Source organism: Fusarium redolens, assembly GCF_020744475.1.
Source record: "Fusarium redolens strain MPI-CAGE-AT-0023 chromosome Unknown BKA55scaffold_20, whole genome shotgun sequence".
NCBI classification, from domain to species: Eukaryota; Fungi; Ascomycota; class Sordariomycetes; order Hypocreales; family Nectriaceae; genus Fusarium; species Fusarium redolens.
In genome coordinates this window covers 383,192-407,670 of record NW_025763683.1, presented here as the reverse complement: position 1 = coordinate 407,670, position 24,479 = coordinate 383,192, and the positions used below count along the sequence as shown (strand labels likewise).

The 24,479-nt window shown below is 50.7% G+C and overlaps 5 protein-coding genes across 5 annotated transcripts; 2 read left to right on the top strand and 3 right to left on the bottom strand.

Moving 5' to 3' along the window:
• Positions 1–293: 293 nt before the first annotated feature.
• BKA55DRAFT_598415 (uncharacterized protein) lies at positions 294–3,632 on the top strand (the record flags this gene model as incomplete). Its single annotated transcript, XM_046196233.1, has 2 exons — positions 294–3,502; positions 3,560–3,632. The coding sequence occupies 2 exons, from the start codon at positions 294–296 to the stop codon at positions 3,630–3,632; spliced, it is 3,282 nt and encodes a 1,093-aa protein (XP_046043636.1).
• Positions 3,633–4,162: 530 nt separating this feature from the next.
• Positions 4,163–4,345, top strand: BKA55DRAFT_524305 (uncharacterized protein; the record flags this gene model as incomplete). The annotated part of the gene is made up of 1 exon (XM_046188712.1): positions 4,163–4,345. A coding segment is annotated over one exon (183 nt), but the record flags the coding sequence as incomplete, so codon positions are not given.
• Positions 4,346–16,888: 12,543 nt separating this feature from the next.
• Positions 16,889–18,773, bottom strand: BKA55DRAFT_742904 (uncharacterized protein; the record flags this gene model as incomplete). Its single annotated transcript, XM_046201527.1, has 2 exons — positions 17,415–18,773; positions 16,889–17,362 (listed from the first exon to the last, which is right to left on the bottom strand). The coding sequence occupies exons 1-2, from the start codon at positions 18,756–18,758 to the stop codon at positions 16,889–16,891; spliced, it is 1,818 nt and encodes a 605-aa protein (XP_046043634.1). The 5' UTR covers positions 18,759–18,773.
• Positions 18,774–19,985: 1,212 nt separating this feature from the next.
• BKA55DRAFT_451907 (uncharacterized protein) lies at positions 19,986–20,141 on the bottom strand (the record flags this gene model as incomplete). Its single annotated transcript, XM_046186063.1, has 1 exon — positions 19,986–20,141. A coding segment is annotated over one exon (156 nt), but the record flags the coding sequence as incomplete, so codon positions are not given.
• A 1,823-nt stretch (positions 20,142–21,964) lies between these two features.
• BKA55DRAFT_524154 (uncharacterized protein) lies at positions 21,965–23,350 on the bottom strand (the record flags this gene model as incomplete). The annotated part of the gene is made up of 1 exon (XM_046188702.1): positions 21,965–23,350. One exon carries the CDS (start codon positions 23,348–23,350, stop codon positions 21,965–21,967), a length of 1,386 nt encoding a protein of 461 aa, XP_046043632.1.
• Between the last annotated feature and the right edge of the window lie 1,129 nt (positions 23,351–24,479).

The following is a 24,479-nucleotide window of genomic DNA, read 5'->3' as shown; positions in this document are numbered from 1 at the left end:
CGTCGGCACCAGACATCTCCGTCAGAAATGGCACTTGGGACTTTTAATGCTTCTTACGCCCGAGCCACCGCCTAAACATCCACAACTATCATAGTCCAAGCCTTGTCACTACATCCCCTCTGCATTCAAACTCCTTCATTCGACGCATTCTTTCGTCTAATCTTACTCCTGGCTGACCCTTCCCCCTAGCTCTCTATATCAACTTCTCTCCTCGCTTCATTTTGAGCAACCTATCTTCTGAGCACTGTTCCTACGCTACAAAAACGCATCGAAAGCTGTGAGCTCCTCGAAAGATGGCCACAGGGGACGATGTCTGGGACTTTCTCCCAAAGGTGGAGCAAAAGGCTATCTGGGATGAGACAGAACGCAATTTCTGGGTCAACCTCCGCAGCAAGAAGGATGCCGAAATCAAAAAGATCGAGAAAGATTTCCAGCTCTCAATTAATGAAGTTCGGTTGAAGTTCAGTGATCTCACAGGGCAGCGAAGTCAACTGAAAGAATCTCAATCCCGATTAGCTAGGGAACTCGTCAAAGTCGAGGCGGAACTGGCACGCAGCACTGATGAGTGTGAGGAGAAGGCCAATCGACTTGAGCGCATTCAGCAAGACTACCGCGCGTCACGTCAGAAGAGAGCGGAAACGCTGCATGATATTTGGTTCAAGATGCGCCGATTCTTCAGACAAAAGAGAGGGGAGGATCCTGATGCTCCAGACGATCTCGGACCCGAATCAGAAGGAATTGTTCTGCCTGAAGTGTTGCCAGAGCTATCCTCAGCGTTTAACGGGCCAATCCCACGAATAGAGCCTACTAATGGCACTGCAACGGTAGTGGACAGACCCGATGAAGTAGATGATGATGATCGTATGGAAGGCATTGAGCACCATCATAATGAGGCAGCCGAGACCCTCGTTGATGTTGTTGACGCTGATGGAAACGTGATCGGACCCGTGGAACAGATCGAGCCTTGGAACCCATGGGTTGAGGGAATCCAAGAATTAGAGATACGAAGACCTGTCAAGATTCGCCGAGGACGGCGCTTCAACGCTAGACATCTTACGTGCATTTACGAACGAACTGAGGCGAAGGGGGTCAAATGGCTCTCTTGTATGATTCAAGCTACAGGAGAAATTCAGGCCAAGAGATGCCAGTCATGCGACAAGAACCAAGGCGCCTTTGATGACTGCATTATTGTCGGCGGAGATCTCTTTCAGAAATGCGGCAACTGTGAATGGAATCGTCAGGGATGCCACGGTGCTTCAGGGGACACAATTGATATACTGGCCTCGAGGGAGAGAGCACGGCGGAAGAAACAGCTGGAAGAAGGAGTTCAACAGACTCCCGCAGGCCGTTCTTCGGAAACAATACATCCGACAGTTGAAGTTCAGCCAAGGCCTGAGCCAGCACGTCAACCAGAACCACAGCAAGTCGAGCAGGAGATCCCTGTGCCCTCTCGACCACCTTCACCACAGCCCGTTCTACAGCGTACACTTGAAAGATTCCCTGAACGACAGCCTGAGAGACAACCGGATAGACAGATTGAGCCACAGCCCGAGCGACAACACGAACAGCAACCTGAGCGACGGCCTGAACGATCAATTGAGCCTCACCCTGTACGAGTGACTGAGTGTCAGGCAGAATGGACTACAACACGACAGCCAGAACGGCGCCCTGAGCCCCAAACCGAGCGAATTCTGGACCGATCCAATGACCGGTTCCATGATGTGATTGCTGCAAGGGCCCCAGAACGAACTGCCGAAGTAGCACTAGTGCAAATCGCTGAACGTCCTCGTGAAATGCCCCATAGACCAATTTATGGTTCACCTCACGGATCTCCAAGCCGTCCGACAACGGCTCCCAGGTCGGATTATGCTCCGGAACGTATGATTGACCCCGTGGACTCGCCCTTACCGACACCAATCTATCCTCAACCCAGGCCCTTGGAGACACCACGCTCTGTGCTTCCTTCGAGTGCCCCCCGCCACTCCCCTCATGACATTCTCCACCCATCAACAGAGCTCGATGGCTCTACCAAAGACCATCGCGGTTCTGTTCAGGTCCACACACCACGAGAACCTGAACGGATGAATACTCCACAAGAGTATCGTATAACTCCTGGGTTTACGCCGGCCAATATTAGAAGTCGACCTCCATCCAGCGAACGAGGAAGACCAACTCCACCATCGTTGCCCATTGATCCTTCATCACAGCCTCCTGAGTCTCCTCCTGCTCTACTATTGGAAGAGATCACCCGAGAGAACATGGTCCTCAAGAATGATGGAGTTGTTTACACTTATCCTGAATGCGTTGCGGGGGTGCCATTGGTCAAGATTAATGAGGAACACCCCTATTGGGAAGCCAACTGGCCAAACGTCAAAACACTTATTGAGCCACAGCTTGCTCGATGGCGCGAGAAGCATCAGGCTGCTATTGAAGCAGGTCCTGAGCAGGATAAGGGAGGCTCTTCAAAGTATCAAATTGGCAGACAGGTCAACCGTGGTATAAAAATTCTCGAATTCCACGAGAAGGGCCCCATCAGCCCTTATCAGTTGTTAGGTAAAAGATATATTCAGGCTGGCAAGGGTGGTATAACCTCATATGACACCCTATTTCGCCTGTCAGAGACAATATCGGAGCTCGAAAAATTCAATATTGACATGTCGCCGGTTGACTGGATGCGACAGCGTCTCCACGAACTGATTCAAACTCAGGGTCGCAATTTCAACCTGCCACGAACAATTCATGACTTCTATCATGACTCAAAACTCACAAGTCTTCGTTATAAGCATGGCTTCAAAAACATAGGACGCCCTTCTGGAGCCATGAAGGCTCGCTTGAGCCATGGCAGCCCTAGCACTATACCCAAACCTCCCCAAAAGCGCAAGTCTATGCACTCGGTTCCTACTACGCCTCGTAAAGATTCCTTCGTCAACCACTCTCCTCTGCCTGGTCAAATATCCTCAGGCTACAGAACTCCAGCCTCGGTCCCGGCCCCTGGTCCTCAGCCAGTCTTCAGCACCCACCTCAACAAGAAGCCCAAATACATGCCACCAGCATATTGTCGCCCCGATCACGACGAATTTCATTTTGAGGCTTGGTCCGATACAGATTCATGCAGTGGTGGCAGTATTACTAAATATGATTGGCGTCTTGCTGTAGTCAAGACTCGATTATATACCAGCCACATCAATGTTACACAGTATTGGACCTGGGTAGGTCAGATACAATGCTTTCAACATCAGGTACTCAAAGACGTGAAACCTGCGAAGTGGGGCTTGTTTAGGGACGAGATCGATTTCCATGTCCACATCGCAGAGATTGAGGAGATGGAGTGGAGTATCGAAGCACTTCGCGTTCACATCATTATGAAAAAGGGTGTCGGAGAGCTTGCTCCAGATGGCATGCCTCGAGGCGATGTCATGGCGTCTTTCCCACGAGCACGTACAATGCGTCGCTTCCTGTTCTTTTGCAGAGAAAGGGGTATGAAAATGGCTAAGAAAGAGCCGTAAGTGTAGCCCCAGTCATGGAACTGTGGCAAGCAGAGAACTAACCTGGACGATAGTGAGGAACTTAATAACCTGTGGGATTCCATGATTTCTGAACAATTGCCTGGTCGAGGCGATTCTAATCAATAGTTGGTGGAATGAGTTCGTTGACCACGAGCGACGTTCTTCGAGGGGTAAAGATGGTCCTGTTCTGTATGCCTATGTTTAATCATAATGCGATTTCTTACAGTTCTCTATTATTTTCTTCTTTCTATCGATCAAGCAGATCAATCCGCATATATCAGCACAGGAATCTGTGTGCTTAATGGAAATCGTATATGTCGACGCTTTAGCTTCAAGTGGTCGCAATGCGATGGCTTAACTGAGCGTAGGAGAGGAGTAAGGTGACCGAACCCAAGTCTATAGCGTTTGACACGCCGGCGTTTGCGCTCCTCGGGGAGGGCCTGGTAATTTTCGGTGTAGATGGTGTTGCCAGCAAGAAGTTTGCCCAAGATGATATCGTGCTCCATTTACCGGTCAATAAGAGGCTGAGTGATGTTAGTTTCAGGGGCGGAGTACATCGACTTACAGTCGCGAGACTTTGGAAAGCCTGGGTCTTGATCCTTACCCACGGAATAGACACATCCGAGTTCATCGTCTACACTAGATATATAACAAAGGAATTTTTAGAGAAGTTCACGATCCCCTTCAAAGCTCCGCTCGACAATGACGATGCTGCTATTTCTGGCCTCAAGATCGAATACATAAGAGTTCCTATTTGGCCAATTCTAGCTCTGCGAGAGAGACTTACCGAGGCGTTGGGTCAAGACGTTGTCGGAGCTTTCAAACCAGACGAAATATAAACGTGGGAGAAAGACCCTGGGGAACAGAGTGGCGAGAAGCGAAGGTGAGATGCTCTCCCTAAAGCTGTAAACAGCAGCTTAGAGGAAAAGCCTAGGGAAAAGCCGGCAATTGTCTCCAAAAGCTTTGTTTGGACGAGGGTCCACTCGTGGATTTGGTGATATGAAAGTAGAGTTTGATAAGTAACGTTGGATTCTGAGAGGCTTGAACGACCTGCTGTTCCACAGTTGATCCTGTCATGGCCTAGTTGGCGAAATTCAGCATTATATAATAAGCATGCACTGGTCGCATGTCTTGGCATGAGGTTGAATGTCGGGCTGAGGAGACTACCGTCACCTTGTATGACAGCAGCATTTCCGAATCCGCCCCGACCGTCCAAGGAGACATCAACGGAAGAACATCCCGCTAGCGAAGACCACTATTTGTAATACATTATCATGGACACAACAAGCAACGAGGACATTATCACTGAGTATGGCATGTCTTTGGCAAGCGTAGGTTGAGTTGTAAACTTGAGTCATACTAGATGGAGACTTTTCTGAAGCAAGAGCTTCTTGGAACTCTTCCTGTTGTGTGTCTGTTTCTAGTTTCTCGATGGAATATCAGAGAGGCCTTCGACGGCCGTCACGATAATGCGGCCTCATCAAGTACTCGAATTGGAGTGGCTAGACAAGAGCCCACGCCGACGCGACCATGACGCAGCTAGACGATATGAGATGACCGTTCACGACGATTGGGCTCTTCTAGTCGATCCCCTTTGGCTGATACGAGTGAAGACAATGAAAGACTACGACGTGGAGAAGCTGGCTGTCAAAACGCTAAACGGACACTCAGTAACGACCAATACCAGGCCATCTCCGAGACCGCACTGGAGAGGAGAGAGCGGGGTGATTGTATCTTGGTACCTAACTCAAGCAGATCGGTCATCCATACCATCCCTCACCACTTAAAGAATCACACCACTTAAAGCATAGCACAAAAAATCACCGCTCCATACAAACCCTACCATTTTATTTGCACCGCATTTTGGCGTAATGAAGCCATTCGCGAGAAAAAAAACCTGTGGTGTATTTTTTTTACGTGGTGTCTTATCCTGGGCCATTTTTCTTCTGACTTTGTGTGTATCATGGGGGTTTCAAGATATTGAAAAATTTGCATTTCTCGCTTTCTCATCCTTCAACTCTTGTAAAGTTAAGAAGACTCTCTACGTAGTTTATGCGTAAAATGTCTACAAAATGGGTCGCTATGTTTATACCGAAAAAGACGTTATTGATGCTATATTCGATATTAGTTAAGGTTCTCTATCACAATACCAGGTCTCCGATAAGTACGGGGTGCCTCAACCTGTCCTCTCGAAAAGACTTTCTGGCCAGAAGAGCAGGAAAGAGTCTACCCACCCTCACCAACGTGTTTCTACGAGTCGGGAGGACCGCCTCGTTCGTTGGCTTCTGCGGCAAAAATCCTTGGGATACGCTCTCACACATAGCCAACTTCGAAGCTGCGTCGAAGCCCTCCTCCGTCAACAAGGAGATAACAAGCCACTGGGTAAAAACTAGACTGCCAGGTTCATCAAGCGTCATTCAAAATTGTCTACCAAGCTTGGAAAACGCCAGGAAGCTGCCAGATTTGACGGGGTTACCCCGAAGGCGGTCAATTGGTATTTCGATATCCGGGAGAACGAGTATGGCTGGATCAAGCCTGAGAATATGGTTAACGTGAACGAGAGCGACATAATGGCGGTTTCGGTCAGGCTTGTCAATAAATAAATCCAAATCAAATTGACCCTAGTTGGATTTGATTTGGATACGGACGACTCGATTTGAATTTGATTTGAATTCATTTGGGCACATTTGGATTTATTTGGATCTATTTGGATATCTCAATGGCCCCACTCTTCTCCCACGATGAGATGCACCGCGCTGCTCCGACAATATCTGCTTGCAGCCGTCTTCTCGGAGGCGTGACCATCTGCCCTGCAAGACTGAATATCCGTTCGGGCTCAGAAGACATCGCGGGAACTGAAAACAGGTCAATTGCCATTCGTGACAAGGGAGGATACTGTCGTCGTCGGAGAAGCCAGTATTGAATCGGATTATCCACCAGGCAATCGCCGGGGTCGGAAGTGGACAACCACTCGGCGTACTCATCCCGTATAGGTGGTGCTGAGAGCGCACGCTGAGTGCTGAGCTTCCTGACCGACGCCATAAAATCATCCAGGTCTGTTGTTTTTCTCGCAGCAGTCGGTTGTTCCGGTATCGTATCCTGCTCGACGGGCAATTTTCGATACTCTTCCCACAGCTCGCGTACAGCAATCTTTCCTCTCTCTAACCAATCGGGATGATCGGCCCACTGAGACTCGACGCTAGGCTAACGAAAAGCAGGATGGAGGACAAGGGACGCCAGATAAACCGGGCTATCGTCAGTGAGAGTGTAATACTTATCTAGTTTCATCCAGCCGAGGTTGCATCCAATCCGTAGGTAGGGCTCTTCATCGTGCTCATGCTGCAGTTTTGAGTCCTCCAAATGCTGCAGAAGCCATTCCATGGTTAGTAGGACTTCCCAGATCGCTCCATATTTCCCTATAGTCTGTGAGTAGGTGTCGGTATCAATGCTAGAATCGGCTTACCATACCCTCTTCAGGTCTTCCTTCTAAACGCTTCGTGGCTATCTTTAGCGGCTTCAGTATGGCCAGATACTCTGCAATCACTGCCCAGTCCTCACTTGACATCTTATCGTCAACAATTGCAGGCTTTTTCCGGCTCCTCTTCGGCATTGGCCTTGTCCCGCTTCCAGTCCTCATGGCAACGTACTGGTCCCACTCCGTGACCTCCGCCTGAACCAGGGAATCAAGAGGATTCCGAAGCTGATAGCCTCGCTCCATCATCGCCTCAGACGAGTTCCAGCGGGTTGCGTTATCCGTGATCACATCGTAGGTTGACCGGTCTTCTAGACCTAATGCCGTGTTCTCGATACTCTGGAGCTTGTGGAGTTTATCAATGCGCTGACCAGATCTCTGCACCCAGTGAACAATGTTATGCAGCTTGCCAATTGGTCCTTTCGCACTCCACAGCCTCATCTCATCTTGGAGTTCCTTGTCGGCTTGGCAGTCCTCTTCGAAGGCGTCGGCATCTGTCCCAAAGAGGATGGATCAGGCGACGAGATTAATGATATGCCCACAGCACCGAAGCCGGTGGTGCTGCTTATTGAAGCCAAGCTCAGTAGCGAGCTCTTCAAGGCACGTGTCGTTGCTTGCTGCGTTGTCTGTGACAAGGTACCCCACGCGACCTTCGAAGCCATATTCGTAGATGATTTCACTAACTCGGCCCAAGGTTCCGATCAACTACACCAACTACACTTTTCGGCCCAGAGTAGTGTAAGTGTAAATTAGGTAAGCAACCGTCTGGTGTAGTTGGTGTAGTGTGCTACACCAGCGCCTTTGGTGGATGTAGTTGGTTTCTCGTACACTTCGCTCACGTGATCTACACTCCTAAATCATCGTACTTGCCCAGTTTGTATTGAAGTATAAGCCTCAACAGTCTTCTGGGGTAACTCCATCTTTGTTTCATCAGTTCGCTATTCCTCACTCTCTCTCTCATCACCCTGATCCGTCAGCCATGCCGTTGCTTGTTTCGCTAACTCGCTATCGCTCATACCAAGACCTTCATAAATCTGCTGCTCCTCGCGCCACGAGATCAACATTGGATCCACTTCCTTGACGATCCCAGCCCTATACCATGACCGCAATACCTGACAGATGGAGATTATTTCGGCATCCAGGAGGCTTCTTAACGGCATCGGCATTCTCCCGGCAGCCGAAAAGAGCCTCTCACACTCTGCAGACATCGGTTGAATGGTCAGAAAGTCTAAGGCCATTCGGGAAAGCCGAGGGTATTTCAGCCTCCTTTCGTGCCAATATGTAATAGGATCGCGAACTCTCCTATCGCTCGCTTCGTAACTACCTTGCCATGTCTCGTATTCATCCCCTTTGACTGCTTCATCATCTGAAGAGTCGTACCTCGTCGGCATATGACGGCTGTTGGCCTCGAATGGGCCAAAGAACTTGCGCCTTTTTGCTGGGCGTTGGTCGCCTGACTCGTCCACCTGAGTGAATATATCGGAATTCGCGTACTCGGTCCTCCAAACTCGGTAAACCATCTCCTTAGCCTTGTCGACCCATTCTGGATGGGTATCCCAAGTCTGCTCGAAGTATGCCCACTTATACGCAGGATGGAGAGCAAGAGCAGCATAGTAGATGGGTGTTTCATCTAGAGCCGAATAATACTTCTCAAGCTTATCCCAGGCGAGATTAATCCCGATCCTGAACTGTTCGGCATCGGGAAAGCCTGCTGCAAGCAATTTGTATTGCTCTAGTTTCGAGAGGAGCTCTTCGAAACCCAGAATCACATCCCATCTATTACCATATGAGCCCATAAACCCCCGCTTTCTCTTTCTGACTTGTCCATCGCCCTCTAGAGTCCTCACAACATTCTCGTAGTGCGTTAATATCTCCTCCATATGCCGGAGAGCTTCCCAGTCGCTGTCTGTCAGCTTGTTCTCCTCGCAGATACGTGGTAGTCTGGCGGATTTCCTGACCTGGCCCGTCCTCTTCGACCTATTCTCATCTTCCCACTCCTGTTTGTACTTGACAACCAGTAAGATAAGGTATGGCCGAATTTTGAGTGCCCTACGTATCATGTGCAGTTGGGAGAGCCAGCGGGTGTCATTGTCTCGCACCACAGTAAGTGGCTTCCTCGATCGTTCCCTTAACGAATCGGCTTTGCTGATTGCATCTTGCTGAAGATCTCGCAGCAAGTACGTCAGCCTGTTAGACCGAAAGATGTCATGGACAAGATTATGAAGCTTTCCAACGGGGCCCTTGCTCCTCCACGACTCCCAGTCTGCTTCCGACAGGGCCGACGCGCCAGATAGTTGCTCTTCGAAAGCGCTCGCGTTCTTGCCAAAGAGCAGCGCCTTTGCTGACAAGTTGACAATATGACCGAAACAACGGCCTCGGCGAAACGCACCGGTGAAGCCTAGTTCACGGCCAATCGTCACCATCGCTGTATCGTTGTTTTCTGCATTGTCAAGCGTGAAGTATCCTATTTTCTCGGTAATCGTATAGGCCGTCAAGATATCCAGGACTTGGGCTGCAATATTCGATCCATTATGACGTACGGAAACCTCTGGCACAACTAACACAATCTTGCAAGGTTTGTTGTGTTCGTCCCTGAAGAAGCAAGCGATTCCGTACAAGGCATGCCGATTTTCTGACGTCCAGCCACCAAAAGAGATATGAATCAGGCCAGGGGATTGCTGAAGGACGTCGATAACGGCGTGGCGGTGTCGTTGGTACTCAGTAATAATCTTGGTCCTGAGGGTATCGGCAGATAAGTGGCCACCGCGTATTGATACTGATGGACTAAGATAGTCGAATATGGCTCGGAGATCCTCATCCTCGACCGTGAGAAAGGGGAGGTTACTCTTAACGATCCATTGCATTACCATCCGTTGAAAATGATCCTTGTCAAAGCTCTTGACAAAGGAGTTTGCCATGGCCTGCTCCCGCGGTTTTGTTGGATCAAGCGTCAAGGTATCAGCTATTGAGCGGTGCTGCTTCTCAACGCTTTCTGCTTTCAACTGCATCCAAGACTTCGTCTTGCCCTCTGGCGCCCGAATATGGTGTTCTTTGAATAGATGTTTGCTAGCATTCTGAAGACCAGTGTGTGTGAAGTTCTTCGGCTGGGGAGCTCGTTGGTGGATACAGAGTTTGCATACCCATCTTCGCTCAAGAGCTCGCTGGATATCATACCCGTAGTCCCAAGTCCAGGAGGTAGTGTCCTTGGCGCGCTCGGAGAAGAGCCAGCCGCGAAAATGACGAAACAGGCGGTCTTCGTGCAGCTTTTGCGCATCAGGAGGTAACGTTGATGGTGCAATAATTGGTGCAGTGGTCTCAACCACTTTGTCTTCTGAAGGTTCGATCATTTATGAAGGTGTGAACGGGTCAAAAGAATCGATGAAAATTTGGAACTGTGCGGAAATTACCCCCAGGATTACTCTGTAACTACTGGGGACCCGAAAAAGGTTAGGAAATACCAAAGCTTGTGAGGCCCTGCCCTCACAGAAGACAGTACCTTCTAACAAGGTGGACCCAGATGTCCAAAAGCAGACGCCCTGCCCCACTCAAAATCCACCACTGCAAGAGTCCACTACACCTATGTATGTATGTATGTATGTATATTTTTCGTCCGGGGGGCCATCGGCCCCGAAAGTCTCCTACTGGGGCACAGGACGTGCTGAGCTAGAGAAGTCGGAATCTATCTACACACTATTTACAGAAATGCGATTGGCTACAAAGGATTGGTCATTCGCAACGCGAAATTAGTATTCACCTCGGCATCCTGTTTCTGTAAACATGCCAGTAGGACGCACTCTATCCAGCATATCATCGGCACAAATGGCGCATTCTATCGAGCCTGTTACCCGTCAGCGGGATGACCAAGCGCGGTTGATGAATGACAGCCGCAAGGTAAGCCTGTTTTTAGGCGATCGTGAGCCTCTAAACGCGGTTGTCGCGGGGCTGCCTCCGAGTAATCGCAGTCGGATGGAGGGCGTATCAGCGCCTTCCATTTAGCTGCAAGCATATAAGAAAGAGGAAATGTAACAAAAGAAACGTATTGAAAATAAAAAGAGAGTGAGAGAGAAAGAGAGACGCAAGTGCTTCTCGAGTCGTGTTCGCCTAGTAGCGAGGGCAGATCTTTCCAAAGAACGCGCTGGCCTTGGATAGGTCGATATATTTGGTAAAGTCTTTTCCTATTGCTAGATTGACCGCTGCATTCGGTGAGGGCGCAAGCCTCATCCGATGACGCGGCGGTATCTTTCTGCAGTAGAAGATGTGATCCGGTGCTTTGCGTCGGCCACATGAGCAGACTAGGCGTGCGTCGACATGGTCGAATCTCTCGTGATACGCGGCGAAGTCCCCGTGAAGGGATCTCGCTGCCAGAAGATGGTGCAAGGCTGCGCGCGGGAGCGAGAGCTCCGGCGGGCAGCCTGTAGTCGCCTTGAGATTGAGCCTCTTATACTGCTCAGGGGCAGAGGTCGACCACCACGTCTCGAATGCTTCTTTCGGTTTCTGTCTTGCGATCCTTCGCAAGTATGCTAGTGTTGGCTGAGCCTGCCTAGGCTCGGGGGCTGATGATGCTGCTTTGGCCAGTTTATCGGCCTGTTCGTTGCCGGGGATGTCGGTGTGTCCTGGCACCCAGCGTACCTGTGTGGCTCCATGCAAAGCCGCTAGTGCCTGAAACTCGAGAAAGACGTCCTGTGAGGAGTCGGAAGGTGCGTCTCGCAGGCATGTAGCAGCCGCAAGATTGTCTAGGCAGATTATGATGTTTCGTGAAACTGATTCTTGTAGGTTTAGAGCGGCCTTCAAGCCCTGGAGTGCCCCTGTAGCTTCGGCATCGAAAACCTCTGCAGGTCCAAGGCGACCTGATCCGTGGAGAACGGGGAGACTGTCCTGATGAATAGTGAAGCCGTAGCTGGCAGCTCCCTGAGAGGACAGAGAGCCATCTGAGTATACGACTAGGGTTAGCGGGTCGAGTGACTGCACCCAATGGAGGAAAGTGTCGGCCGTTTCCTTCTTCGATGCTGTCTGCAGTGGTGGCATTTGTTCTTGGTTGAAGCGTTGCTGGATGAGCTTCGGTCGCGCGCACGGCGCAAGGAGCTCATCTGTGCGTCGAAGACGTGTTCGGAAGCTGCTTTCCGTCTGTACTTGATATCTTCGTTTGATGAGGTCGTGGTAAGCAGGTTGGCTGGGCGGACGCGTTCGACTCGCCAGAGGGTGAGCCTCATCAAGCGATTTGAGCCGTGTAGAGAATCGGAGTCGTCGTGCTTCAAGGAGTTGCGCGACTGGCGGTATCCCACTTTCTCGGTGGAGAGCAGCAATAGGTGTTGTCTTCCAGACGGGAAGTATAGCTCTCATAGACTGGTTCATGGCTTTGGTCATTCGCTGTATGAGATGCTGGTTGCTTGACGGTAAGTCTTTGGTAGGCTGACTCCATTGCGGCCTGGTTGTGCCCGGGTACCAGGCCTCGGCGCCATATAGTAGCACTGGCTCGACACATGCCCTGACGGCACTTCGTACGGCAGCCGGCTGCGGACCGTGTTTCGTGTTGGTAAGTCCTCGCAAGTGGTAGGCCACAGCTTGGGCTTTCGTCGCCCACTTTTCAACATGGATTCGGAACGATAGCCTGCTGTCAAGCCAGATGCCCAGCCAGCGTAGGGCTGGCTCGGGATGTTTCTCGATATCTCCGTGACGTACCGGTGGAGCGGTCCTGAGTTTGCTACGAGAGAAGTGCATGACTTCAGTCTTCTTCGAGTCGAAGGAGACGCCGTTTGTCGCTCCCCAGCGCACCATCTCGTCTATGGCCCCGGAAGCCATAGCCGTAGTTTCGTCTACTGTGTCGCCTATGGACAGGATGGCTGTGTCGTCGGCATAACCAAAGCGGCCTTGGGGGTTGCCCAATCGGTAGATAGGCTCTGTATAGAGCAGGAAAAGAATCGGCGATACAGGCGACCCCTGAGGGAGGCCGCACTCAAGAGGAGAGGAGGATGTGAGGGTATCTTGATATCTGACACGGGCCGATCGGCCACTCATAAAGGACCCAGCCCATCTAGCCAGATGATCGGGCCATCCTTGTTCACGTAGACGCAGAACCAGCCTGTTTCGCATGACGGTGTCGAATGCGCCTTGGATATCCATCGTGACCAGAGTGGCTACCTTCTTGCGGGCAAACGCCTCTTCGATATCATGGATCAGGGCGGTCACTAGGTCTGTTGCCGACCTTTTGGGGAGAGCCCCAGCTTGTTGTGGGTGAAGGACGCTGTAGTGAATAGCTGCCCATGCTAGACGGCGTGCGATCAGCCGTTCTAGACCCTTGCCGAGGCAGGAGAGCAGAGAGATAGGTCGCCAAGCCCGTGGCGACGTGAGATCTCGGCGTCCGGGTTTGGCGATCATGACCACTTCCGCCTCCCTAAATGGTTTCGGGTGGTGGCCTGCAGAGAGGCATCTCTCGAATAAGCGGCGGACGTGCGTCCCGATGATATGCCATACGGATTTAAGGAGATTAACGGTGATGTTGTCTGATCCAGGAGATGTGTTGCCTGTATGGAGGGTTGCATACTGTGCCTCGTCTAGGGAGATTTCGATTGGAAACGGGACCAGTCTAAGAGGAGAGACGAGCATCCAAGGGTCCTGGATGTCGTCGTCTGCAGTTCGTCGTTCCAGCGTGGCTCGGCGGAGTGCGTTAGCCTTGTCTATCTGAGATTCGTAGACGACATCGTCAACCTGCAGTGGTGGCGGCTGGAAGGGCCCTGGGGACTTCAGCCACCGAACGGCTTTGAAAACAGAGCTACTGTCGGAGAAGGTGTCGATGAGATTCCGCCAGTAGAGCCTTTTGGCTCGGCGGACTACGCGATGGAAGTCTCGTTTGGCGATTTGGACTTCCTTGTTGAAGCCAAGGGGGTAGAGTCTTCTGATTGCACGAAATGCAGCTGCGGCGCCGGCGCATTCTTCGGTCCACCAGGGAGCAGTTCGTGCACCCTTCCGTTTGGGCCGGCCAGCTGCCTTCGCTGCCGATGTTAGGAGATTCACGAGTGCAGAGGCAAGCTCATCAAGCTCGGATGGGGTCGAATCAGCCGTGGGGAGTCCAGCGGCTCCAAGCTCTACGATCTCAGCGAATCGTTTGAGCTCGTCATCTGTTGTCACCCGAACCCGGCCTGGTTGCATTGGGGCTAGTCCCGCATCGGGAAGGGTAAGGCTGAGTGTGAAGTGGTCAGAGCTAGTGGCAAGGTGATCTTCGACGGTAGCTTCAGCAAGTGGCATATTAGTAAAGGCAAGATCGATCGTGTTGCCGTGTGGGTTTGTTGGAATATCTGGAGTGTTAAGTAGGTCGAGATCATTTTCTGATGCCCAGTCTGCAATCTCTTGGCCACGGTTCGTCGCTTGTCCCGTCTGCCAAGTATGATGTCTGGCGTTAAAGTCACCGGCGATAAGGCAGCGTTCCGGAACAGGCCATCGTATCAGTATGTTCAGGGCATCACTCTCGTCGTTTTGACGATAGAAGTTAACTATCGTCATGCCGTTGATTGTAAGCCATAGAATATCCCGAGTCTGAAACGGCCGGATCTGATCAGCCAGGAGCCTTGGGTCTCGTCGGACATATGTCATGACTCTAGGTCGAGTGTCGTTGCCGTCCCATGTCTCGACAGGTGTGAACGTGTCGTATGCGGGATGGGTTTTAGTCAGGGAGCGAGTGTCTGTGTGAGCAGTCCACGGCTCCTGTAAAAGGGCGATGTCGTATCGTTCCGAGTCGGCCAGCGCCAAGGCGCAGTCGTGGGCCGGGGGGATCTTGCCGACGTTGGCCTGAAAGATCCTGAGCGGCTTCTTGTTGTTCTTTCGTGTCTGCGAGTATCTATTCCTGGTCAAGAGGACGAGTGATAAGAACTATGCGCCGTTTTCGCGGTGAGCCTGGTCGGGGATGCTCGGGCTCCTCCTCCGCTTCGTAGCCCGCCTGAGGGCTTGTGGCCACCATGATGCACGAGGGTGCTCCTGATGCCGCTGGACTTGGACCACGAATGCTCGGCTGTTCGTGCGATGCGATGTCGTCGCTTTGTTGGGCTTCCAGATGCGACTCTGGTTGTTGTGCTAGGTGTCGTTGTCGGTATACCTCTGCGCCAACGGTGCGGACATGTCCTCGTTGCTCTTTGGTAAGTCGGCGGAGCACGCCGTGCACTCTCTTCGGCCGAGCTGGGCACTTATGAAAGTTGGCTTGGTGAGGGCCTAAGCAGTTGATGCACTGTTCTGGTGCAGTGCAGTTGTCTATAATGTGGCCAGTCTTACCACAACGTTGGCAAACTGGCTGTCTATGACAGTTGCGGGCAAAGTGGTAGCCCCAACACGTCTCACATTGTCTAGGTCGGTCGGTTTTGTCAATCAGTCTCGCCGCGCTGCTGCCAAAGAGCGACCAGAATCTCTTTGTGGGCTTCAGAAAAGATACAAGTAGGGTCTTGGTCAAGGGGCTATCCGAGAATTATCGCGAAGGACATATATCAACAGGCTTAAGCCCCGTCTGGATTTCTATCTCGTCGCTGACGATGCTGTCACTATCCACCTCTTTACCGTGAAAGTCCGTCAGTCTTGTGGGGAAGTCTAAGACTACATAGGTGAACCATTCCTTGTTCGTTTCTACTGTCGTAGCTCCCAGTTCAGCCGCCCACTCGGCCTGCTTCTCTACGAGAAAGTCACGTGTCTCAGAGTCGGCAGTCAGGACGGCCCATCCCGATCTGACCTGGAAAACCTGTCGAATCTTGTCCGAGACAGCTCCAACTTTTTCCTGAATCAGGGTTCGGATTGCATAGCTACTGTGGGCTCTGGCCGGAGCCCCGGCTTCTAGACGGATGAAGACGCGGAGGTCTTGTCGGGGTGGGGCGATGGTCCTTGGTTGCCCTTGGCGATGAGGTGGATCTGTTTGGCGGCGTCCATGTTGTTGTTGTTGTCTGTGGGTTAGACGGCCACGGTCAGTGGGAGGCGAGGCAGCGGCTACGCTGCTGTAGGTAGGCTTGGGGATAGTAGGTCCGGCACTGGAGAGCTCTCGTTTCCAGGAGTCGAGGAAGCTGTCGGCAAACTGTTGAGCGAAACGTCGATGCGGTCCGGTGGTGAATTGTTGTGCGGCTTCTTCGAACTTGGCGCAGAAGGCCTGGAATACCATAAGTTTGGCATTGTACTCCTCTACGCGTTCGCGCGCAAGATCATTGGCTGATTCGATGATAGAGACTGGTTGCTGTTCAAAAGTCGATGAGGGGCTGGCGCGCATAGCTCCTTCCGTAGCTGCAGCAATGGTAACGGCATTGAGTGGTGAGGATGGTGTCTGAGCCATCCGCCTGGGACCGGGTGAAACACCAATGGTGCCGTTCACGGCCGCAGGGCTGTTCTGTAAGAGGGTTGCACGGGCTCCTCGGTTCAGATTGGCGGGAGTGTGGATCCCTAAATCGAAGGGGTCCGGAGCAGCGGGCGGGTTCGTCGTAGACGAAGCCATCGCCGCGGCTTGCGGCTGCGCAAAGCGCAAATTGAGGCGTTTGTTGTGCACTTGTTAAGGATTTGCGTGTAAACAGGGCCACTTTCTTAACAATTGTATGCCAAGAAAGTGTGATGACAAAGGAAGGTGCCTTTGGTCACCATAGCCCTTCAAGGGGTTATGATAGGGTAATCAGGCCAATTAAATTGTAGCTTACCTAGAGGCGCAGTGTATTCAGAGCCAAATCCATAGTCTAAAGTCTCCGGGCTCCTGCTGGGCATATCCCAGTCCGATATTCTAGTACGCGAGAGGCTGACCCGCCAAGTTGCCTCGAGGATTCTGAGGGTTACCTTGTCCGAGTCTGAGCTAGGCTTTGTCTGGGCCGTCAAAACCGTAAATCTGCTAAACGGGAAGAGGAATTTACGAGGCCATCGACGCTAGGGCCATCGAAGACGACGATGTAGTGCGATGGGGGTATCATGACGCTTGTTTCGAGTATTTCGTCGATGAGTTCGGGGGTGGTGGTTGTGCGATATTGTTGTCGAAGGTAAGTAGGTTGAGGCTGGGGCCTGCGAATAGATGGATCGGCCGCTGAGAGTCGTGGATGACGGCCATCTCAGCGGAGGAGCGTGGGCTTTGTTGACCACTGGCAAGGTGTGCAGCCCGACGCGGGGAGGAGCTGTCCCCGCTAGTTAGGTTGACACCGGCCAGTGTTCCGATGCAGTAGTCGGTCGAGCTTTCGGTTGGAATATTCAAGGCATCGGGACATCCACAGGTTGATTGGCAGGTAGTAGACTGGCAGATCTCGTCGGAGTAGGTGGGAAGATTAATGTTCACGGGAGTGGCTCGGCAGTGTAGTAAAGTAAACGGCAAGTTAATGCTGATCTCGAAATTCCGGCGCTCTGTTCCAGTTGGATCAACGGGATCGAGACGACTCGTTGGCAGTACGACCTATTTCGTCAACATCAGTCTGCGGTTAACTGGAAGCATGGTATAAACTCACCTTAATCCAGTGGCGGATATTGACATTCCTCCAAGTACACTCGGGATACAGCTTCAAGTTTTCCTTCCTAGCCATCATCCCGCAAGTCGGGATCTGCACGTCGACTTCAATTTCGGTCGGGCCCCAAAAATTCTCTAATCCCAAGTCCAAGTCTCCCAAGAGGTTAGCACTCGGCTCTGGTAAGGGCTGAACCGCGGTGTTTTGTCTCGACGCCTCCGCAGTTCGTTGTCTAGCGGCCGCTTCACGGGCCTCGCGCCGCTGTTCGGGAGTGAGTTCACCACCTCGGATAGTCCTCAGATCCGAAGACGCCCATGATGGAGCCAAAGTTTTCCCAGCCACCTTGCTAAAAAGCAGGATTTTACGACTTGAGGCCTTCCTGGTAGCCGTCCTGTCATTCGACCAGTATTCTATCGACTCGATCACAAATACCTTGAGCCCGTACACCTGGACATTGGCCAGAGGCGTCAACTGGAAGGTGATTGGGATCTTACTACCGACGGGGAAGCCCTTCCCGGGGATAATTATATCGTAATATAGCTGATCTTGCCATTGCCGGCTAATTAACATAGACTCCGTCATCTCCAGAGACAATGGGTCGGGCACTCTCACGATTGAAACCTCCTTCACGCCGTGCAGGTTAGGGTTGAATATGCCATCGCGATCGACAGCCGCATGCAGCTCCCACTTCACAAAGCCATATTGCACCTTCGTGGTCTCGAGTTGGCGGTGATCGATCGGAAGCTCGAAAAAGTAGTCGTATGTGCCTGGATAGAAAACCTTGTACCGTTTCACTTGCGTTGCTGTCGCAATCGGGTTGTCCTTGTTGAGGCTTCGCACTTGAATACTTTCAGGAGATAATCGTTTTACTTCTTCGGTGCTATTGTTGCTGTGATAATGCGGCGAGAATGACTTCGGTGGGTTCAGTTCATCCACAAGATCATTGTCGTTGGGCGATCTGCTCTTCAATCGGAATTTGCACTGGTTTCCATAATCGTACTTCCACTCATTGTTCATGGCATTGAAAAAGGTCAATACCTGTGTTTGAAGGACCTTCTCTTCGTAGTAACCCAGTTTCATTCCCTCTGGCCATTCCGTGCGGGCGCGACCCAACAACTTAAGCTGTACCGCCTTGATCTTGATGTTCTTGCTGATAGATAACTGGAGGATACCTCGCAGCAATGCGGTGCCACTCTGGCCCTCGCGATGGCCATCACGATCGTGGTCAAACCCTGAGAGAAAAACATCATGCTCGGCGAGGAGGATAAAACAGGTGACGCCGCCTCCAGAGGCTACGGACCTGGGGGCGAGGGGGGCAACAGCGAACTCGGCGGATTGGACGGACATGAGGCTATTGCGATTGGGCGCATTGTGCAGTCTCGCCGTCCAAGAGACGGAGACTCGGGTAGGTATGGCGGAGCGTTGGCTTGGTTTTGTCTCTTAGCAATCTGACCTTCTCTCCGTCTAGACTACTTTTCCCTCTGTCGTCGTTATTCGGCATCTTCCGCTTGTGAAGCATGTCGGGCCTTTGACCCTCAACCACGTATTCGTAACCTATTACGGGAAACGGTGCATTCACTTCAGACAGGGATCTAGTAAGGTTTAGTCTGGACCCTCTGTCTCTTAGCCTTTCGCTTTCTAATTGGTGCCCGTCTAGTCGGATGCGTGCGCCATAAAGAGTCGCGAGGCTCGATGACGAGACAAGTAAGGAAAAGCCTGTTTCTGCGCCCATGATCGAAGGCTGATGCCGCTAAGAGCGCCACCCTTGCTGCGCGGGAAGCGGGTGGTGTCTCGCAGCTTCCCTCCATGTACTGTACACATCCAGAACATGACCATCATCCTCTCAGCCCTGGTCTTCCAAGTTCAATGACAGTGGTAATATTATTAAATAAACAAATAGTGCGTTGGGTGTGCCATTCCTGACCCTTATTCGCCATTCGTAATGCCATTGGTAACAAGTCCTTTAATTATCGAAACCGCAATCCGCGCCAGAGGATGTTTCTTTGGATCAGTACCCAGCAGGAACTCGATGGTTTCTGACGCTGTCGCCGCACTGGTAACTTTGATCCGTCGAAATGCCACTTCCGCTCCCGTACTGATACCCTTTCCCATGGGCCTGTTCGCACTTGCTGCGCGCCCCTAGAATCGGCACATCCGTATGGCAGCTCGTCTGACTCGCCCCAGCTGATTGGGTACTGTGCAAGCGCTCAATACTGTACACGCAATATCTTGTTAAGTTTTAATAAAAGTTGATGGCTTTTGCAAGGGGGCCGAAAACGCCGTTTTGTATGAGATTTGGAGATGCAACATTCGCTTGTCTGCATGTTATGCATTGATACTTGCCACTTTTTCTGTGATCAAATGCCAATATCAGCCATAAGTGATATATTTAACGCGGTAGGGCCCAGAAGGTCATATAAAATGCCATACGGCTGTATCGTATATAGGATAGGTCCAAATTCAAACTGGCACCAGTACATGAACTGGCCTGAATAGCCTACCAGCATGTTGGAGCTCGGAACCCGCAACCTCAGGGTCACGCCTCTCGTTAACTTCAGCTCGTTGAACTTCCAGACTCCGGTCCGGCCGTGTCACATATACTGATTTACACAATGGACAATTGAAATGCTGCCGTTGAAACCAAGTGTCAATGCATTGTCTGTGATAGACATGCTCGCATTTCAATCGTCGAACGGTATCCAAACCGTCAAAGATTTCGAGACATATCGCACTAAGTAATTTAAGTAGTTGGCAGTTAAAAGTGAAAAAAGAAAAAATCAAGAACGTACCAGAGTTCTAACGAATTGGATGTGTGCGAAGCCAAGGATGACCGCGATTTGGACGCCTGGGGAAATTTGTAGTTTTGGGTTGGACTTGTGGAGTCGAGAGTTTGGAGACCAATTGTACCGTTTGGGGCGTCTTCCCGACTCTCAATATCCACCTGTGCTCCTGGGTGTTGTCTTCTCCGATTTAATATGCATCTTGATCGTCAGTGTAGAGGCACAGGCAGCTAGGGGGGAGAAAACACTGACGGGCCAAGGGCCATTAGGGCCACCACGGCCAGTACGACCGCAGCAATCACGCCCAGCATGGACGAAATCGATGGTCCGGAATCGGACCCGTTTGCCTTCGTTGAATTTGCGTAGGTTCCGTCCATGGCGTATGCAAAGCCTCGGGTATGCGAATAATCCCAGCAATTAAAGTGGAGAATGAATGATCCGTAGCAAAATGATAGTTAGTCAGAGTGTCAGGTTTTTCCCCCACAAATTACAATGTAAATATGGGCTTTATAACGACAACTCATCTTATCGCAGTGTTTCACTAAATGCTGGGTTGATTGAGCACACCTTTTTTGACGAGGATAATGAAGAAGGCGAGGCGAATTTCATACTACGGAACCATGTATTTCGACAGGCTGGGGAGTGCGATTATGAGTTGTGAATATTTTTGGTTTCAAAAAAATCCCCCCCCCCCCCCCCCCCCCAAAAAAAAAAAGCCCGATATTCAACCTTCGTCAGATGCGGAGTCAGATAGCGGTCCGAAATTAGATTTTCTAGTTTTAAGAAAGTGGACAGCTGAGTCCGGAAATCGTACCTAGCGAGAGCGAACAGCATCACCGAAATCAAAGGGCCCAATCGCAACCCAGCCACACCACCAAGTAGTGCATAGCATGCAGCATTGAGGCTCACGCTAACGATGTTTCTTGTAGTGCTGCCGGGCTATACGGATAATGCATCATCTTTACGATGTGGCCGCTGCAAGGTTCGCGCTACGCGTATCGACGACGAAAGTTGCTTGGAAAAGAGGCGTTGATAGAGGCCGTACACCGTGACGGGGGTGTCCTCAGAACGCTCAAGCAGCGCTCACATCCACAATCTGTAAATAATTTTTAATAGATGATGAGGTTGTCCTATCAGCTTGCCGATTTGCATGTGCGTAGCAGTCTGTCGAGCCCTCCTGCCCGGCAAATAATGGCGACACTGAGGGATGACAAACAGATATGGCCTTATCCATTCTGATATTTCGTGTGAACTTTCTTAGGATACCGGGATAAAACGCGCGACTCATTCTAAATGAGGCTACTTAGGGGACCAACGGCGATGGGGCTGGGCACTCATCACAGTGAGGTGGCTGGGTACAGCGGCTTCAGTGAACCCGATGGCACTAGGGAGTCTAGACTGCGGAAATCGTCAGCATACATTGAATTGGATCTTTCACAAGCCCTGATTCTCCGATGTGTCTCATTGGATGTGTGTATGTTCTTGGTTGAGTTGCTTCCCCGCTCTAAGTCCCATATACATCTTTATACTGGGGTCCGACTGGAGTATCACTGCTATAACGATCGCACGCCCCATTATGTAAAATACACAACGTGACATAAAATCCTAGGTAATTGTTCGATAAGTTTATTAATACCCTGGGCGTGCGGATGTTATTGCAACTCACCTGACGCTCTCGTCGACATTAATAACAAAAACGAAAAACACTCCCACAAACGTTCTTTGTCTCAGACAATATTCATATACTACAATGGCCCGATCCCAGGATGTCAACTAGGTACCCGTGACAATCAACTCCCCAAACTCGTGTTCCTCCCTCAATTGCAGCGCCTCTTGATACACTCGCAACTCTTCCTTCTCTTCACGACTCAAAAGACTGGTCCAGGTAAAGACTTGATCCTGGCACCAAACATGGAACCTCCGCGGTCTCTTATTCTGTGGGTCGTCAAGCATCTCCATCGTGATCAACCGTCCATCATCCCAAATTCCGAAACCTAAACGTCTGAACGGCCGGAATAACAGTCCTTCGCTCAATCGAGGAGTTCCTCTGGGACACAATAGCGACCCAGCCCAACACAGACCCTTGCATCCCACAAGTACCTTGTGACAATGATAGGTGAAGGCATCTTTCTGATCGATGCAAAGTAAGGGGGGAGGATGCGGTACGACCACTGGCCACTCGAACCTTGCATCTTCATACTTTGGCGGCGGTAGTTGTAAGTGTTTGCCTCTCAGCGGCTTGAACCCAGTATTAAAGAAAACGCTCAACCCCTTGTTCACATCATCAGTATCTCCCACACAAGTACTTTCATCTGAAGACTCTTTCAAATGTCGAACATAGAGCAGCGCAGCCCACAATGGCTCCCGGGCAATCCATAGGCTGGATTTTTTGAGGCCTGATAAGCACGTTTCTCCAGATCCCATATCACGAATTGCCTCGACATCAGATGCCGACCAGTCAAGCCGTTTCTCAGAAGCCGCATTGCTCAGCTCGTAACACAGTTGGAGACACCAGAAGCCTAGGGTGATTCGTTGCATCTCATACCATGACGCTTTGCCTCCAGCATCAATGGTGTATGACGGACCCCACATCTGGCCGTCTGGCCGTCGGTTCCACGGCAGCGTTCCGAGATGGTAGCATTTATCAGTGAGGTGTTGCGGCTCAGTAGCCTTGATGCGCTGGTGGAAGAATTCAAAACACTCCTCCGAAAGTAAATTGGTCTTTCGGATGAGTAATAGCATCTCACGTGGCGTAAATGCTCGGGGACCTTCCATAACATGACGGAGACGAATATGTGGGATACAATCTGGTGGACAAGACCGAAGATCTGGGACGCGCTCGCCTTGAGCGTTCTGGAATGTAGTCGGCATGATGAATTGGACGATCAACGAGGTAAGATCATCCGCTGGCTGATTTATCATAGAACAATGCCTGACGAGAGCTACTAAGCGCAAGATGTGTGGTACCCAAGGTGTCGATGTGAGGTTCTGAGCTGATAATGCAAGGACATCATCGAGAACCTCAGCGCCCATTGACCCGTTCAGAAAATGGAAGACGTATGGTGATGCTTTGATGATACTATACAGACTTCTAAGATCGGGTAAATTGCTGAGGATTGGAGCGATTAGCTCTGGCGGAAGAGTCGCGAAGATATCCATTTTGACTATTGATGGTGAATGAAGAGTAGCAGCAAGTTCATGAATCTCAGGTCTTGAAGCTACCCCTCATATGAGTCTTGCCAGCATCATATCACGCCCATCACGTGGTTGTATCGACTTGAATGTGCTTATCCGTTGATTCCGGCGTCGATGTGGTCACACGCTATTTACCCCAAATTAAGGCAATTGATAGGGACGCATGACTGTTTTACTAGGGACGCATGACTCTTACGGACGCATGACTTTTATGCCTTCTTATTGGTTAAAAAATTATTGTTAGCTCTAATAAATTCTGCCGCCTTGACATAATGTCACCCTCTTTATTTTAATTCCAAAGAAGATAATCTGTATCTTAATTCATTTCATAATCTAGTCAGATTTATACCAAGCTATTTTATATCATTTCCCATTCGCTCTTCTCTCTTCGCACACTAGACCTCAATCTCCGCCCACTTGAACGAATACCTGTAGTCTTTCCATCCCCAAGTTTGTTAGATTGACTTCGCGTGTGTCGCTGAGAGGAGCTCGCTTCTCTAGTAGAAGTATGGCACCGTGACTGTGCATGCCTAGCAAGCGATTTTTTATTTAAGCTCCTACGCGGTCGACCACGCCTTCGTTCTGGCAACACTTGGATTGTTTGCCCTTCTTCCTGTTGTGTTGCTGCATCAATTGATAGTTGCGATGGAAGGGGTAATACTGTATTTCTAGGCCTTCCACGAAGAGATATAATAATCCTTGGGTCAATAATCCTTCGGTATGGATTAGAAGATGATGATTCTCGTATACGCCAATGTGGATGAACCTCTTGTTTTGTAAAGGAAGTTCCTGAAGCTAGCTTGATGTAGATTGAATGGTAGCATGGTATACCAAGTTCAACCGGGACAGAGCAAACACAGTCGCCAAGGGCAGCCGGGAATGGGTTCTTAGCTGTTGGCATTGCCTTCTTTGCCAGTCGATACTGTGCCGTAATTAACGCGAGACACTTCGATGAAACTAGAGTCCGAAGCTCGCCCAAGTACTCTGCGCTAGGGCGGAGATACTCAGGTGCAGTTAGTACCTCATCGCTTGCACAGCCATCTATAAAGTCCTGACTTTGATCTTTGATCATATCCTGCATCGCTTCAACTAG